This window comes from Denticeps clupeoides, chromosome 5 (assembly GCF_900700375.1).
Source record: "Denticeps clupeoides chromosome 5, fDenClu1.1, whole genome shotgun sequence".
Taxonomy (NCBI): Eukaryota; Metazoa; Chordata; class Actinopteri; order Clupeiformes; family Denticipitidae; genus Denticeps; species Denticeps clupeoides.
In genome coordinates, this window is record NC_041711.1 from 4925405 (window position 1) to 4944581 (window position 19177).

A 19177-nucleotide genomic window follows, 5' to 3' on the forward strand; every position below is an offset into this window, starting at 1 on the left:
TGCTCTGCTCAGTGGCACCTCAGTGGGACCTGGGCGGATCGGCAACCTTCTGATTATGGGGCCGCTTCCTTAACTGCTAGGCCACCACTGCCCCGAAGTGTGAGAAACGCAGCCAGAGAGTCAAGGTCATGAACCACTTCTGGGATTTCCTAGAGTTCCTGTTTTGTCACTGAATAAACTTTTTTTTACTCTTCATGGGAGAAAAATAATAATAAATACTATTATTAACAGTAAAGGCGTCCAAACATTTGACAGGTTTCCTGAAGTTCCTTCCTGCATTACTGCCTTTCCTGGCCCAGCCACCAATATACTGGCAGACTAAAACACACACAGACACATTATGTGTGTCAAACTATTACGGAAGTCAGACGGTGATGGGATGTACTATAATCAAACCCTCAGTCAGAATGAAATAATTGGAATGTGGAGGGTGACTGGTCATCTTCGAACAATGAGTGACACATTATCATCAACCTCGGACAAGCGTGTTGGTGTAGGGACTGAGGAATCTGATAATGGGAGGAAGGATGGATTAGCCATCAGAATAGAAGCAGGGGGAGGAAGGGACGGAGAAATGGGTCAACACTTCCAGTCATGATTCAGCCTGGGTGAGAAAGAATTGAGTCACGAGTCAAATTGAAAAATTCAACACTGGCAGGACAGGCAGTCAGTGCTGCCAACCTTCTGCCATTAGACTGCTGCACTGGAGAAAGCATACATTATTCTCACAGTATTACTATTTAACAGCTTAATTAAGCATGCTGAATTACTTGAAATGGGTGCTTCACCCGTATGAGGAACTGAAGACATATTTTCTCTTGGTTGGACCTCATCTGTTGTTAAGGCAAGTCCATGTGTCACAGTTGATCAGAGAAACGAATGACACCCCAGAACAAGGACAAGCAGCCAATGTTCAAGTCTTCTGCATCCAGTCATCTTGGGTTCACGTTTTGAAATTATGAAATGGACATTTCATTGGGGAATGTTGCTGTCCTTTACTTAATTCTGGTGCTCTAGAGCTTTTAGAGAATCGATTTGAAAACACCTGAAGGAACAGCATAAAAAGGTTTTTTAGCGCTCTTGACTTGAACGCAAAATCATCATGCACATCTCATACCATCCAGAGCATGATATAATGCGCTCTTTCCCTGTGGCAGTAGCCGCTTCAGGAATCTACATGTTCTTGTGGCGGACTCAGACGAAGGTAAACGTGCCCTTCGCTTAATGGCGGAAGCACCCACTGGCATTCTGGTAATTCTGAAGCGGACACTGGCTCTCACAGCCACAGAAGGCTTTTCTCCTTCAAGTCCCTGCATGCTGGGGAGTCTCACTTCACACGTCTTCTTTCAAAAACGGGCTTTACCTGCAGTTTTTTTTTTTTTAAGACTCTTCACCCTAAAATCATTCAAGGCTTTCATCTGCGTTTCCCTGATTACCATCTGCTGGATTACAATCCTCCGAAAGAAAAAAAGAAAAAGGCCCGTGAGAAAGCTGAAAACAGACACACCATCATTTCCATTAGGTTTCAGGCTAAATGAACGGACATCTACGCTTTCTTCATATTCTGTATGTGATTTAAACCCTTTCATGTACGGGGTGGTAATAACCTAGTGGGTAACACACTCACCTATGGACCAGAAGACCCAGGATCAAATCCCACTTACTACCATTGTGTCCCTGAGCAAGACACTTAAACCCTGAGAGTCTCCAGGGGGGGACTCTGTCTCTGTAACTACTGACTGTAAGTCGCTCTAGATAAGGGCGTCTGATAAATGCTGTAAACGTAACACACTCGCCTATGATCCTGAAGACCCAGGTTCAAACCCCACTTACTACCATTATGTCCCTGACCAAGACACTTAACCCTGAGTGTCTCCAGGGGGGCACTGTCCCTATAACTACTGATAGTAAGTCGCTCTGGATAAGGGCGTCTGATAAATGTTGTAAATGTAAATGTACAGTCACCAATGCAGCGTAATAATGAACTGAAGAGAGAGACAGAGAGTAATCTAGGGGTTACAGATAACAGGGACCTGCATGTCCAGGGTTTAAATAACACTTGGATAAATCAAGACATGTGGGAGTGGGAGAAAACACAGTCTCCACTTTTATTAAAACATCTCGAGAACCATTAGTCTTCATAATCACAAGATCTAAAACTCACAAGTGCGCTGTCACAGACACGAACCAAAAACCCACAGATTTAAAAGCTGTGGCCCAGCTGCAAGTGGGAAAAGGCCAGAAAGGCAGGTCATTTTTTAAAAAGCAGTAGCTGTTGGTCTGAGGTCAGTTCCTGGCATTAATCGAAAAAAGGGCATGAGCAGCAAAAAAAAAAAAAAAAAACCTCTCGAGAACGGACAAAAAAATAAAAAAAACTGCCTCTGTACTGCCTTCGGGTCGTTTTTTAAATCTTCAAACAACGTGCAAAAGAAGTGAATTGCTTTCTGAAACATAATCTCACCCACCATCTATACTGTTTCAATCCTGGGGGCTACAACTAATCTCCTGAACTCCTTTCAACTTCGCCCTGCATCATTCTGGCTCCAATTCCTATCTGCTGGCTGTTGCAGGATGACACGTGACTCTTTTCATGATGAGTTGAAATCTCGTCAAACTTTCGAGTGAAATGATGAATTCACACCCATACAGTGGTTGCAGACCGTTTTTTCATGTTGGCAGAGGCAGAGGTTTTGACTAAAAAGACAATCCATGTTCTTTAGGAAAAATCCATGTTTTTATGCTCCCCTGCTGACAAAAACCTGTGGGTGGAACTGAACATTCTGCTCATATTAACGTGTCTGCAGGGCTCTGGTATTCATGATATTCAGGTTTACTGCAAAAAATGAAATAAACGCAACCTCGAGGCCAGTGCCTTGTGCTGCAAACCTCCGCGTCATTGCGATTCTCAAGCATCTCTGTTAGGCTCCAGGCCACCTGTGTTGTGTGTGAAAAAAGCCATACAAAACCCACAGACATTCAGAAGTGTAGAGTCGGTATAAAGTGGCTGACGTTACATAATCACAGCATCGGGGTGTCACATTACAAAGAACCACGAGTGGACCCGGGAGGTGTCAGAGAGGGACGAGAGGAAACCCGAGACGAACGAATGATACGCATCTTCAAAGAGGGCAGAGAAGGATGGACTCCAGAGTGGCAGTGACGGGAGGTGGTGAGAAGATGAACAGAATCAATATGGACGAAGAATGATTGCCCCGGGTGACCAATTACTCCATCAAGGCCATGTTGCCTGATGCAGACGAGGAGGATCTACTGCGGGATCAAAACGAGCCAGAAGCCACTTGTTATCAGCTCTGAAACAACCGAAGCACAAAAAGTCGGAGATGTTTTGGACAACTGGCTTTTTTTTTTGGTGTTGTTATTCATCCCAGGTTTCTGTATTGCTCCATTCCCATCAGTTCGTCTTTGACAGTGAGGGTCATTAAAAAGAACTAAGCTTATGGGAAAACACGGGAGAAATTGGATTTGGGAGTCTAGACAGGCCAGGCCTGCAAGGAAAATTGGCTTAGGCCACCAGAGGTGGAAGCATGCATGCACAAGTCCTACACTTGGTGAAGCGAGCAGAGATTTAATTCCGACTCGGCAATTTAATTCCCTTTCAAATAATCAAGTGCCATTGTGAAATGAAGAGAATAAACCAATATCATACAGCAAACCACTTCTGGGGTATTCGCTTTTTTAAAAATTATAGGAAAATATGCAAAATCACGGCATGTGGAGATTATATTTTAAAAAATAAATATTGCCCAACCTCTACAAACCAACGTTAAACATGACAAGGCCTTTCAGAAAATTCATTTAGGTGATTGGAACGCTGCGTCATGAGTGCATGTCCTGAACGCCATTCTGAGTTGTGCTGTAAGGTTGAAGCACAAAATACAGAATAAAGCATGAATGAAATGTAATTATATTCCGCCAATTTGCATCGTAAATTTAATCAGCTGCCACAGGTGTTCCATTATCCTTCATGTGGAGGAATACGAAATGTGCTGGGGGATGAAAAGAAAACACCGAATATCTTATACCGCATGCTGAGATTTAACAGCAATACAGCCCAACATTTTACCATGTGTGCTGAACACAAATATTTCACTTTTGTACATCATTGCATGGAAACCAATATCAAATAGAAACCAGATTTGATCAGTCCTACCATCCTCAGCCAAGAGCGATTACTTAAAAACAAAAGAAAAGAAAGAACTGTTGTTGAGTGAGGAATCTAATTTGATGCAAATGAGATGATGCAAACTGCGGGTGTATAAACTGCCACCATGCTGCTAACAATACGGCTTGTGCTTGTCCTCCGTATTTATTCAATATTTACTGTCCATCCTCTCAATGCAATAACAAGTATAATAACAATATCATTCATGCACTTTATGCGAGCTTAAATAGATTTTTGCAATCCACAACAGCACCTTGACTGTGTATATATTTTATTATACCTTTTTGATCAATAGATTTATTGATACATTCATTTACAACAATCTTTTTTTTTCTCTACTGTGCATCTGCTCCCTCGCTCCCAATTTCGTCTCATTGAGGAAAGTGAAGTGATTGTCATTGTGAAACACAGCACAAGGTGACATGTTCTCTGCTTTTAACCCATCGACAACAACAACAACAACATTTATTTCTTATATAGCCCATAATCATATACAGTATGTCTCAATGGGCTTTGACAGGCCCTACAGTTGACACTCTCCACATAAGGAAAAACCTCTTAGTGAGCAGTGGGCAGCCATGACAGGCGCCCGGGGAGTCGTGTGTGGGCACAGTACCCTGATCAAGGGGACCTCAGTGGAACCATGGCGGTTCGGGATTCGAACGGAGCAGTAATGGAGTCTTGTAATGAAGGTCAGAGGCTTTACATAAATCTGTATCTGCTGAACAATCTCCCTGCTCATTACATACAGGCCACACAGCCAACAGTTTCCAGTCCTGTCCCTGGAAACACACTCACTTAGCATGTCCACCGAAAGTCATGGGACACCGCTGGTAATAAAAACAGCTGGCCAAACCTGAACTAGCAAGCCTCTCACAATTTTAAATGCCTCTGGTTCTTCTACAATCCCCATGACTTGAGAGGGTCTCAAATAATCACACACAAACACACTGTGATCAAATAGTCAGAGACAGTATGGCTAGGATTCTACATTTGATACCTTATTTATAAAACTCTTCCATGGCAGGTCTATTTCAGAAGTGCTACCTTCAGGCAAAATAAAATGTAAAAAAAATCACGTTTCCACCAGCTTGTTCCTTAAAATGAAAAACGATGGCATTTAGCGACTAATGAAATCCCAAAGGATGTATGTTGAACTACCTTCCTGCCGATACTTTATTACTTCTGACTTGTTAAAACACGGTTCGATCCCCATGGAAAGCCAATCTAACGTCACCTGGGAGGAAACCAGACCATTTTCATTGTTGCTTAAGGTCACCTGTGGGGTCACCTGGGAGGTTGACCCCATGCAACAAGCGCCACCTGGATGTTATGAGCTTTTATAGACCCCAAGGTCCCCAGTGTGTTTCGCAGTTTACTGTTGGTGAAGGTTTTACGCTCAAGGGTTTCACACCAAGCTGAGCCGATAGCAAATAATGATTAAAAAAAACTGTTGTCTGGGTCAACAGTCTCAGAACTGATGACCTACAGTAAAAAAAAAAAACAGACCACAAATAAACTTTTAAAATGATATGGAATGTGCTCTGATCTTGTACGGTCCACTTTCTGCTGTGACAATGTAAATTTCTCATCTTAAATTAGGAGCAGTGTGTGAGGGCTGTATACAATAAAAACGTTATCTAGATGTTTCTAGATTCTACAGAATTCTAGATGGACTTTCCAAACGTCACTCCTTGCTAGTGTATTGCGTTTATTAATCATCTAGTGGTATGAAGATCAATTCATTTGGCCATAATTATAACGCAGGGTGCACGAATAAATAAAAAAAATCACACACATACACACACACACACACACACAAACAGACCGCTCGTCCAGGAACAGTTTCTATAAACGCCGTGGCGACCAAACCCCCCCGCAGACAGACAGACAAGCGACTCCCCCTTCCTTTCTGGGGGGGTCCGGCAGGGCGAGACAGCGCGACGCCGGCGGGGAGACGCTCGCTCCCCGCTTACCTGATAGCCGCAGTGCTCTTCAGACGTCCACGGAGCCCGAATCCGGGATATTAAAAAGTTGGAATTTGTAATCCACTTTCACCTTCATCCGCCCGGCGAACCGCGCCGAGGGGCGAGTTCTCGTCGAACTATCCGGAACGGCGGCGGCCAGTGGCGCAGTTCTCGCGGGGCGACTCGCTGCGACGCGACCGGCGAAGTTGGGAAAGTGTGCGGCGCCGCGGCCGGAGAGCAACAATGCCGCGCCGAGGAGAAGGCTGCCCCGCAGCACCAGGTGCTCATTTCCATATCGGCACCGACCGCGGCCAATCGCGACGCTCGGGCAGGTGCTCATTAAAATATTCTCCCGGACGGGCCACCAATCAGAGCCTCGCATGGGCGGGCCCTACGATGGCGCTGTGATCCAGCTCGGTGTAAAAGAACGCGCTAGAGGAAGTTTTCGAGCTCGTTGACATCGAAATAATTAAAACCAATCACCATTTTATAAGAAAATTGCTAAAATGTTTTGCAACATGGCATCAAACCCAAATTTCTGAAACATTTTCTATAAACCAGAAGTTTGCACAATTAACTGATGCTTGTTTGCATCTGCCACCCCTGAAAAGGGCATCGTTGCAGAGGATATCACTCTTGCCACGTGTAATTACCCCTGCAGGCTATAATCACAGTGTTTTACAGGCCTCTGTTAAGGGACAATACCTAGGATCCATAGATCCACTGAGGAAATGACATAACTGACAAGTGGGCGTGTTGGCAGAGGTGGGGGGAATGGTTAAAGTGATAAGGATCCATAAAAACACAGCAGTCTTCTCACAAGAGAGCACACAGACATTACGATAGACAAGTATAAGGTTAAAACCGCCTCGACCTGGAAAAGGAAAAGTTCAGGATCATGAAAGTCGATATGAAACAAAACGTTTATGCTTTAGTTCTAATCCTCCTTATACACATCTGGACAAGTGTGAACATACGAGACAATACATTAATACATTGATTACAACATGCTTACAACATTTCCCACAGTTTGATGTTCTCTAGGACCTGGAATAATGGGGAGCCACAGTATCCCCTCTATTTCAGACAGGCCCGTCCCAGAAGCCCCCCTCCATCTTTCCCTCTCTTTGTTCAGATGAATAGAGGAGCCCAAGTTTCTTTTGGCCTGAGCCAGTCCTGCATATCATTAACATTCTGTCACCAGCTTCCAATTCGTGTCTAATCCTGGCCAGGGTCTGCCTCACACATACACCGGCTGCCCCAACATGCTCACTTTACTCATGTTGTTTACCTTCAAACCTCGGCTTTCTGGTTATGATGAGCAGCACTCCATGAACACTTCATACTGTACGTTGGATACGTGATCAAGTTTGATGTTTGGAGCATTGATGATGCTGTAATGTGCTGGGAAGTGGCTTGAATTGAAATGTATTTCAGACTCCCTGCACTCCCTTTTACTTTCGAGGTTGTCCAGGCGACCACCTTCCAAATGTTACTCTGACCTTTGTACATTGTTTCGTATTTCCTTTTGTTTTCTTCGCAGCTCTCTTTTTCTTCCTTTCTTCAAATCCCGAACAATAGGGCTTTTTTTCCGGAAACAAAGAAATGTTTCCCTCCAGTTGCAACAGGTTGTGAGTGATGGAAAAGTCTCTTTTTTAACATCCCTCTCCTTGGCGTTTCTTTTGCATTTTCTCCCTTTCCACCTCAATAAAGCGCAGTGAAGCATGAAAAAACAGGTCTGATCCTGTGAGGAATTCACAACGAGAATAAGGGAAAGAGAAAAAGTGACCCTGCAATCAATAAAGGCCGATGGGCGCCTCTGATTCCGCATTTTCAAACGTCTGACATGTTTACATTCTGAATTTAGTCTACATGATTTAGTCCCGGCGTGAATAATAATAGCTAATGGATCCCCTCCACATTGATTTATCGGAACCATGTGTGCGTGTGTACACAAAGCACACACAGAAACACACCCTCCTCCCACCACCTTGTAAGGGTTTGACAGCTGTAGAGGTGTAGGGTATCCTGACGCCACTGATCACTGACAGAATGCCAAGGCTGCAGAATGTTGGGAAGCGACACAGTCACATTCCGGGCATTCTCCTGCTGAAACACCTTATCTGCATCCAAAGACCTTTTCAAACTTTTTCTTTCCCCATTTTTCCCCCCATTCCCTGACTTGGCCCCTGACCGTCTAAATTCACTTATAGCAAGGATATCTTAATGGCCACACAGAGTACCAAACACTTAAGCGTAACAAGTAAGAACGATAAGTAAAAAAGAAGTGACAAAGAAGTTGCTTTTTGTACTGAATAACTAGTTTTGGAAAACTTTCCTTAGCGGGTTCATCTTACAACATAAGGTCACTTTTGGGTTCACATGGGTGTCACAAAGGTGCCAAGAGGTCATGGGGCAGTTCACATCTCTACAGGGATCAGGGAGAATGGGCCAGAACGGGAGGGTATAACATCCCACACAGTCACGGTGATCAACTGGCTATATATATATCATATATTGCCTAATTGTTAGCTTCATCAAGGCCTGCCTTACGGTAGTACGGAACAAATATCAATCAGATTATATGCGAGTTTACTTACAACATTGGAAAGTGTATCTTATGTAGTTGAAAGAAAAGGCAGGGCTAATTTCACATCGTACTTTTGCAATAAGAACAGACATCTCTCTCGTTTTAACAAGCTGTAAAACGTTTTTGACAGTAGTTGACCTCTAACACACTGAGATTTCTCTGCAGATGAGCCCTACCCTGCCTGTATAGGCCCTTCCTCTCTTTCGTAGTGGGGCAGACCTTTGGGTGTCTGATTACCCTCCATGTTTGCTCCCTCCCTCCCCTCTGACAGGCAACAGGACGAGAAAGATTGCTGGGCTGCATTTGAAAGGCTCTTCCACAACCTTTTCTCCTGTTCGAGATGTCAGTCCAGCGTAAAGCTTGCTTACAGTAGCAGATATGACATGGCTGTTCTCTTACAAACATCGTTCAGCGTCTGGCAGGACATTATCTCTTGTGTACGGGGGCTTCTTTTCTATTTATGCATCACTTTCTCCATTCTTCCCCGTCTTCCACGTGCCATTCCACTCTCACACATAGGCAGCAGATTATTCAACAATTCCAAAATGAATGACCTACATACCTTTGTGCCAAAGTTCTCTGATGACATCAGTTTGCAATCAAAATCGAGCCAGGGGCTAAATCAGCCTCATGCCTTTGTGAATGAACTCCCGCATTCTATCACCATGGTAACAGAGTTCTTCAGAGTATAATGGCCAAAGGTGTCTTTTTTTATCTCTTAGTTCTCTTAGTAAGAGAGAGAGTGAGAGAGCTCGGTCGTCGGTCCTTCGGGGTTAGGTTGTTGGGGGAGATTTTGGAAAAGGGTGCCAAATGAGTGCCATTGCAATGCAGTGAGAGCCTGACCTAAAAATACTTATTGACACATAGACGCCGACTGACTAACAGGATCACACAGAGTGAGGAATACAAACTCACAGTGCAGCACTTCCACTAATAGAAGTCTGCATACGTAAACTATTCACCTGTTGCATAATGCTAGAATTATTCATGCATTAATTATTCATGATTTAAGGCTGCTAATACATTTGAATAAAAATGTCATAACCTGTGTGATGGAAAATTGGAAAATCACAATGACCTGCAAACCAACCTGGAGCTGCTGCTCAGCCTTTACTTTGCAATACCTCTAAAACGTGTACAATGTTTTCATGTTCCAAAATACCATCGCTTTTAAGCAAATTTCAAGAAATAAGAAAAATCTCATAAATTAATTATTGAAGCTGTAATTGCACTTAAATTACGAACTATAAATAAATGAGTCTGGACTTGTTGAATGTGTGTCAAATGTGAGCTTGAGAGAATAGTTGTGGGACAGAATGCACCACACTCAGCATAGACTATGACATCTTTGCAAGGGCCGATATGTCTAGACATGCATGTAATATCACATATCACATTCTGTACATTCAACACAAGCCACTGTGTTCACAATGAGTATTATTCATTTTAAGTTTGGATTTGCTCTGTACAATGGAAAGGCACAGAGTGTATGAGTGTATAAAAACCGCCCACTTGCGTGGAGGTAGCGTAGAAGATGAGACACAAGCTTCTGAGTCAGAATCCGTGGGTTCAAATCCCACTTACTACCGTCACGTCCCTGAGCAAGACACTTAATCCGAAGTGTCTCCAGGGAGTCTGTCCCTGTAACTACTGACTGTAAGTCGCTCTGGATAAGTTCCACAAATGTAAATGTACACAACACATAAAATGCACTTTTAGCATAACAGTAAACATTTTATTGACACATTTGAACAAGAGAATGATACTTCAGTAAATTGACGATAACTGTTTTTCTAATTGGGAAAAGAAATATTATTCCCAAACTTTTACAGCGCTTGAAGATACTTTACCAGCACATTTACAAGATGCATGGGGCGTGTTCACTAATGTCAGATTAAAGAGTGTTAACTATTTCACATATTTCTTGTTGGCTACATCTTAGTGAGGCTTACTGGAAATGTACAAATCTGGGTGAATGGCTGTAAATAAATTTGCAGGAAGATTTGGTCTCTCAACATATTCAGCTCAAAGTTCTTTCATGCTACAGATGATGTCTAATGGATGGAAGCAAAAAATAGTCACAGAAAGGGCTCTTAGTACCTTTTGAAAAGAGAAATGGTTTCAAAGGCCACCATGCATTATTCGCATGGTAATAATGTGTTGGGCAGTGGTGGCCTAGTGGTTAAGGAAACGGCCCCGTAATCAGAAGGTTGCTGGTTCGAATCCCGATCTGCCAAGTTACCACTGAGGTGCCACTGAGCAAAGCACCGTCCCCAGACACTGCTCCCCGGGCGCCTGTCATGGCCGCCCACTGCCCACTGATGGGTTAAATGCAGAGGACAAATTTCACTGTGTGCTGTGCTGCTGTGTATCACGTGTGACAATCACTTCACTTTCACTTTCTTGTACATGCCGTGTTGTGCATTGCTAGTGGTGGTGTGGTTAACCCTAAACTTTATGTAAAGGGATCTGGGTTTGAGAAAAGAACCTCAGAAAATGCACTTAAACTCGAAGACATCACACACAGACAAGCGTTCCGGGTTTGATTATAGAGTCACAAAAATACCTCCCCACACCCAGACTTACACAATACAGAAAAACTCAGGTGTATATATGGGGTTTATAATTCCTGTTCCTAGAGGCCCAGCTTGGGCTCCATTGAAGTCCTGCTTCATAGAGACTTGATCATTCAGGTAGCCTTTGCATGTCTTCTCACACACACACACACACACACAAACCAGTCCATCCACATGATAAAGAAGAAGCTGTGATTCAGACCAGTATGTGTTCTTCCACCACCCCCATGTTCCAGTTCTGATGTGCCTGCTGTTATGCATGGTGCGCTGACACCGTTTGATCAGAACAAGCGTAAACATTGAAATCAGATAACACAGGGTAGCCTGTGCTCCCCAATGAGCAAGTTAACCCACGACCCTGTGACCAGTTCTCCAATATCCCACATTTTCTCCAGTCTTCAATATTACATGCCCAGGAATTATTTTACCGCTTCCAACACATCAACTTCTAGGTAGTAATGTGTCATAATGTTATGGCCGTTTAGTATAAATGGTGTTAAGCAGTGCATTTTAGCCTATGGAATTCAGTGACTGGAAGAAGAAAGAAAGAAAAAAGAAAAAAAAAAAACACATAAAAGAGTTATTTCCTCACCCTTTGGGTTTAGTTTATTGATTTTTGCAGAGAGCAGGCATATTTCCAGTACGGATTACAAATACATTAATATGTATAATGAACTCAAAAACTTCAAAAGCACAAACACACTCCTGTTCAAAACTCTTTATATAAATTCGCTCCTACTACCCTAATTGATTTCCAAAAATATTATTTTCTGAATTTCGAACCCTCCATAAAATAGTACTAAATCACTGCATATCACAGTATCTAAGCTTGTCATTGCAACCTATTTGCTTAAATACATTTAAGCAAATTAATGAGAAACATTCTCATTCTCACTCTCTTAAACTACATGTCTCTAAGCATTTTTAGGGATGCTAGGAGGCTCTGTTGTAAGGGGAAAATGTGGTTAGAGGAAAAGAACAGCTCTAGCAGCACTCCAACACTGCTTCTACACAGCGCTATTGTAGTTTTGCTGAATGTGTGAAACAGTATGCCATTATGTTGCACTGCAGGCTCCAATACATGGGTTTGCATAATCCAGTGCTGCATATAGGACAAATACTGACTGTAGCCCAACAGTAGCTATAACACTACCTCATCCAGTATCACTGCCCAAGGACACTTCCTCCACGGTCTACTTCACAGACTTTGCAACCACAGTCACACATAACATATTACACAGCATATTACATGCTTGGTGAACTGCGGCATAAGTCACAAAATCTGATGTGCTTTGAACCACCAACGGTATCAATGTAGAGCTCTTATTTTCATGGGTATTTCATCCTAACAAGACCTTTGGCATCACAGCTAAGAGGTCACTTATCCATTGCATATAAATAACCAATCGACCATTGTACTACAATGCCCTCTACCCACTCAGGGTAAAATCTAATTCCAGGCTGGAATGGAAAAAGTTACAAAACAATATATATATTATATATTAATACCAAGGGAATAAAGCTGGTTGGCTGCTTAAGAGGCACATTGCAGTTTTGAAAAATAGCTTGCAAATATTTATGATATATTGCAGCTGAGAGTTAGGTAAATTTATGGAAGGTGAAAAGGAGACAGGAACAGTAAGCAGGTTATATAGGAGGAAAACAAAGACAAAGGCAGGAATATGAGACATAAATGAGGTCTGTGTGCGCATGGAGAAGGGGCAAGAATTGAATCGCTAATGGCAGGGCAATATGACTATGAATACCTGTAATAGGAACGCAGTGTGTTTATTGCATTTGTAATCTTGAGATGTTGCATTTGGTTTTCATTTATTCTTGCTATTCTCCACCTTTTGAGTCATATGAGGCACTCGCAGACTAAAACAACTGAAAAGGGGGTGGGTTATAAATACTAAACCTAATCAGTCAAAACAAAACACTTTAATATGACTATGAGAGTAACTGGTAGCAAGCTTTCAATGGCTTTTAGCAATAATAATCTTTTGCACATTCAAGTTTCGGTTTCCAAAATTTGTCAAAACAATGTATTTTAGAATGAACCCCCAAAATGTTTGCACATTGTCTGTAGCCAATAAAAGCCTATAATACATTTTTGAGCGAAGTAGTGTGACCACTAAACCTTTAATACTCATTATACGATTATGTCAATGTCTGAAGCTTTGCTGAATCAAATAATCTTGTGTCGTTTCAGACAGGCAAAGAATGTTCCAAGTTAATAAAAGATGACAACACACAAATGAAATGAAATGATTTAGGGTAAGAAAATGAATAGAATGGGTTAAATAATGTAACTCAAGGAATGTGAAACAAAAAAAAAAAAAAAAGGGGGGGGGGGGGGGGGGGGGGGGGGGGAGTGAGACCTTGTTAAATCACTCGCACTCGTTTTCTCCCAGAACTCGGAACATGTTGACAGTGAGGCTCAGAGGAGGCTTCTCCTTCCTCTTGGAGCTCACAAAACCATCATCTTCATCATCACCATCCTCATCATCATCTGCATCCCGGTCCCTCTCTTCCTCTGGCTCAGAGCTAGACTCGCCATCCTCCTCCTCTTCCCCCCTCTCTCCAACATCCTCCACTTCTGCCATTAGTCCCTGTAGAGCTACAATCTCAGCCTTGTCCGAGTGAAACTCCCACTGATCTGGAGGAAATTTCACAGATTTTTAAAACACGGTTTAATGCATATTTAGAATAATGAAAATACTGTGTGTGGGTTTCAACAGCTGACTTAATAGAACACACCTTTCTGGTCGGTGTAGCCAGGTGGTCTCAAACACAGACACAGCCGTCCATCGATAGCCAGGCGCAGAAGGCTGTTTGCTGCTCGATAAACATCATTTCTGGCTGCCTTTGCAGTCTTATAACCTCTTCTTTCAGCCCATGCTGTGGGGGAGTTTATTGTTAGATATAATAGATCTTTCAGGTAAACTAGGCAGAAATTCAAGCGCTCCAGAGGGTCTGCTATACCTTCACACACATCCCAGGCAGTCCACCTCTCCTGCCTGGAACTCTGCTGTCCTTCATGGGAATCTTCTTGTAGGCTGGGGTGCTTCAGCTTTAAAGTGGAGAGAAATGGAGTTCGCTCACATAGGTAACCCACAGAGCTATAAGGCTCCTGCAGCTGGGACACTGGGTATATACCAGCCAAGATCTGTGAGAACAGAAAACGAATTACTGATCATGAAATGGTGGAACAGGAAAAATGAAAGAATAGAAGAATATATATATATTTTTTAATTTTATTTTAAATCACCTGCATCTGCTTGTCTACTCGTGAGGGGAAGACTAGGCCAGGGCAGTCACACAGTTTAACGGTGGGGGTGAGGTAGTATGTCTGGAAGTATTTAGTGTGGCCAGGGGTCCGAGACACACTAACCACCTTTCTGCCAACCAGACTGTTCAGTACTGAAGATTTCCCTACATTAGGGAATCCTGGGGAAGAATGGGTAGTGGTACAAACATATTAATTCTACCTTGTTGTCAAAAATCAAACATGCAAAAAGGATGAACACTTTGGAAACCGTTCAGAAATGTTTGATATTCATTTTCAAGGTCTTATCCCACAGACATACACCAGGGTGGTAGTAGCCTAGTGGGTAACACACTCGCCTATGAACCAGAAGACCCGGGTTCGAATCCATTACTTACTACCATTGTGTCCCTGAGCAAGACACTTAACCCTAAATTGCTCCAGGGAGACTGTCCCTGTAATACTGATTGTAAGTCGCTCTGGATAAGGGCGTCTGATTAATGCTGTAAATGTAAATGACATACAGATCTTTTGTACCATGTTAAAATGAACCATAAAAAGGTTTAAATGTATTAATCATTGAATAATGTAAAAAGAATCATACCATGACATGTATTATGTCAGGAACATATATCTTTTCCTTAAATTTGAATAAACTGAAAACTAAAAGATTTTCAAAAATCACATGAGCCAATATTTAATTCACAACAGAACACAGATTGGAAACTGGGAATCTTTACACCTTTATCCACTAAATGAGCTCATTTAAAACTTGATTCCTTCAACACTTCCCCCAAAAAGTTGGAACTGGGGCAATGGCTGAAAAAGCAAGAACATTTAAAAATGTTTAGTTTGGAGAACATCTAGCCAGTTAATTGATATCAGGTCTAATATTAGAGGGGCAGAGAGTCTCGGAAGAAATGACGGGCACAGGCCCTGCAATCTGCGAAAGAGTTTGTAAAAAGATTCAGGAATACTTTAACAACAATGTTCCTCCACTTCAAATCATTAAAAGATTCAGAGAAACTGGAGATGTCTCTGTGCGTAAGGGATAAGGTCGAAGACCTTTATTGGATGCCCGTGGCCTCTGGTGCTCAGACAACACTGCGTCACTCATCAGAATGACTGTCAGTAACACTTCTAATTAGGCCAGAGAATATATCCAGAAATGACTGGGTGTAAACACAAGGCGACGGACCATCTAAAGCAGATACCATCTAAAAGCTCTATCATGCAAAATGTGCCATATGTGAAGATGGTCCAGAAGCGCCGTTGTGTGCCGTGGGCCAAAACTCATTAGTAATTGAGTCAAAGTGGGAAAGTGTTCTATGGTCCATTGAAAAATACAGTATCTCTGATGGTATGGGGGTCTGGGCAGCTTGCACCCTTTTAAGGAATTATGAAAAGTATATAAAAGGTTTTAAAACATACACTCCCAGCCAGACTACGTCCATTTCAGGGAAGACCAAGTGTATTTCAGCAGGGATATGCAAAACCACATATTGGAGCTACTACAACCACAGCATGGCTTCATCAGAGAAGAGTCTGAAGAATTTTCAGAATATTTTTCCAGAATAAGATTGTACCACAACATAGCATTAATATCTTTATTAATAACTGCATTAATGGTGGTAGTAGCCTAGTGGGTAACACACTCGCCTATGACCCATAAGACCCAGGTTCAAATCCTGCTACCATTGTGTCCCCGAGCAAGACACTTCCCTGTAACTACTGATTGTAAGTTGCTCTGGATAAGGCCATCTGATAAACACTGTAAATGTAAATAACTGAAAAAGAAAGTAAAGCCTGTAGTGCATATATATAGTAAAATGTATAAGCTGAAATATATTGAGAGTAAAAACATACATTTCCCTTAAAAAGACAGCGCAAACTCACCAATGCATCCCAACGTAAGCCCGCCATCTTTAAACAACTCCTGCGAGGGGCAGTTCATCTCCATAGTGATGTCACTGTGATGTTCCATCAGCACTGACTCCACCACCTCATCTGACTGGTCCCATTCTGTTCCCACAGCAACCGCATCCCTCTGGATCTTCTGCTCCCAACTACTCAGATCAACTTTGGGGTCGATGTTAAAATTATTATGCACGATTATAAACAGTAATCAACAATAAATGGGGACAATTAGAAACACTTGCCTCTTCCTGCGGTTATCTCCAGACATGCCTTCATGATATGGATAGGTCCTCCTGCCTGACTCCATCCTCCTCTTCGCCTCATCCTTCTCTTCTGCAGAACTTAGGACAGAAGGAGAACGTGTTGAAGCCACACCACATGCTTTTTATACACTGCTAACTAGGAAACGCTTCACTGGACTGTACCTGTACTAAAAGGTTGTCCTGGATGGGAAGTGAAGCAGACACAACGCAGGCCGGGGAATCTCAGGCACAAGTAATGTTTCCATGCCAGGACAAGTGGGGCCGGGCACAGGTCTACTTTATTTAAAACCAGCACTACCGCTTTCTGAAGCTCCCCTGTGATGTAGTGGTAGAGCGCCGGGGGGAACTGCAACACCTAGCCAACAGACACATGCATAATGAATCTAACGCCACCTAGTGTTGGATATTTAGTATTAACGCTCTATATAATTAACAGATTGAGAATTAACAGTAGTTTTGGGCATGATTTATACAGCATCAATGTTCATGAAACATGCCTTCTTATATAATAATGATCAAAACTAAACACTTACTGGGTGTCTGATGTCCACAATCAGTAATATGACATCAGACATCTCCAACACTCTCCACAACTGTCTCCACGTCTGAGAAACAAGACAAATCAATTGTGGAACAAGGATAACAGTAAGGGAAGGATTTGGGATTTAAAAATGACACCACGGGCATGTTAAGGAGGATCAGAATTTCCGATCACATTTCAAGGCTCTGAGCACATCCTCAGCAAGGCGCCTGAGAGAAACTTTTAGACACATTTACCAGAGCTGTTCTTAGTGGCAGCCCTTTGCATATTTCCACAGGCACTGCTATGCTGTCTTGGCTTTTAATATTTCACAAACACAGGGTCAATGGTGTCGCCTGTCTTCATTAGCATTGCTGAACTTCACCAGCCCACTCATCTGGTTACATCCCACCACCCAACACCGACGGACCTTCTCAGAAATTAACTAACATCACATACTATTAGGAAACCCTACGCTGGGTTATTATTGCCTTTACCTCCAGGTTGTGCTCAAAGTGGCTGAGGGTCCCTGGAGGATTTCTGGAGTGCAGGGTTTCGAGGTACTCCCGAAACGACCTCTCCTCCTTCTTCAAAAGTTCCTCTCGCTTCATCCCGTAATGCCACGACGGCCGTCGTGGAAAGTCCAGTACTTGCGTAAAACAAGCGAAAAGAAGAACACGCGCGTAAGACACAGGAGTGAAACAAAACGGCAAAACGGTTGCATTTTACTGCATTCAAGCTCAAACCTTTATCCTCTGGATAAATGTCATTTGTATTAATTTCCAAGTCTCTCTCCGCTACCGTATCCAGGATTTTCTCCCTTGCGATCTTTTTCCGTCGCTCCACTTCCTCCCGGCTCTCCTTCTCGAAGTGCAGTCGGTACCTGCAACAGATGCAATCAGAAGCCACGAATTTCTAATTCGGGCCTGACGGAAAGCGGGCAGGAGATATCCTCTCTTCAACACCCGCCACAGTGATGTGTGAAGGCCCCTCCGTCCCGTCACCTGCTGGGGTCGTGTCTGCCGTCCCTGCTGACAGACTGCTGGCTGATCCTCCTCACGTCTGCGCTCTCGCTGTCGGAGGTGTCAGACTGCCTGCTCCGCTCCATGCCTCTCTCCACGCTCGCATTGCGGCTGCACGGCCCGGAGCCCGTGTCCCCTACGGCACACGAAACAGGGACAAGGACTATAAATCAAGCCAGGCCAATGCACGCTGCATCACAAACACCAACCACTCCATCTCATCACCCCAGTACCCGAGGAAAACTGATCAGACCCCGTCGTTACAGTTAAGAGTGTCGCCGCTGTTATACAACTGAAATGATGACATGTGACACTTCTCAGTTGTTGTCGCATCTATGGCGCTTCAAACGTGACGCCAGGCCGGGGCCCGCATTCCAGGCGTCGTGCTCGGTTTAAAATCACACTCTCTAACGTGACGAGGGAGCAGAACGTGAACTCGGGTCAGAAAATATCCCTCCTCCGTCGCCGCTGGTGTGGTGCGTCATCGGCCCCATCGAGCTCCGGCTACCTCGTTTCCTCTCTCGCCGCACTTGGAGCTGCTTCTTCTTCTGCTTGTTGCTGAAGGGCTTCTTCCGCGGCATGGTTTCATGTCCGGCCGAGACTGCCGCGGCCAGCGTACGGGGGGGAAGCGCCGTCGGCCCACTCTCACCTCAACCCGCACGCCTCGTCGACGCCATGTTCGCAGCCTGCGCGGCCTGTACCATGACGGACGACGCGCGGGGGGTCGACGCGCCTGTGGCCAGCGCCTTCGGCTCTACGCGAGGCAGGTGACGGAGAGGGGACGCCGCCGAGCCCGACCCGTGAACCGCGTACCACGTAGCCGGGTTGAGGATGAGCGGGTTGCGGTTGCGTTCGCGACCCCCGCGCAGCG

The 19177-nt window shown here is 43.7% G+C and overlaps 2 protein-coding genes across 4 annotated transcripts in view; both read right to left on the reverse strand.

Moving 5' to 3' along the window:
* The window catches only part of ddr1 (discoidin domain receptor tyrosine kinase 1), a 30087-nt gene extending 20621 nt beyond the window's left edge, over positions 1-9466 (reverse strand). The window contains exon 1 of one of the 3 annotated variants that reach the window (XM_028978900.1): positions 9303-9466. The gene's annotated coding sequence lies outside the window, so the exon portion shown is untranslated. Of the gene's footprint in view, positions 1-6159; positions 6401-9302 lie in introns of those variants that run through there. The other 2 variants (XM_028978898.1, XM_028978899.1) reach the window with 2 other exon arrangements.
* A 2430-nt stretch (positions 9467-11896) lies between these two features.
* Positions 11897-19084, reverse strand: gnl1 (guanine nucleotide binding protein-like 1). The gene is made up of 12 exons (XM_028980152.1): positions 18815-19084; positions 18289-18442; positions 18031-18167; positions 17782-17933; positions 17298-17369; positions 16927-17119; positions 16744-16842; positions 16481-16663; positions 14588-14766; positions 14302-14485; positions 14077-14217; positions 11897-13975 (listed from the first exon to the last, which is right to left on the reverse strand). The coding sequence occupies exons 1-12, from the start codon at positions 18885-18887 to the stop codon at positions 13707-13709; spliced, it is 1836 nt and encodes a 611-aa protein (XP_028835985.1). The 5' UTR covers positions 18888-19084; the 3' UTR covers positions 11897-13706.
* Positions 19085-19177: the final 93 nt, after the last annotated feature.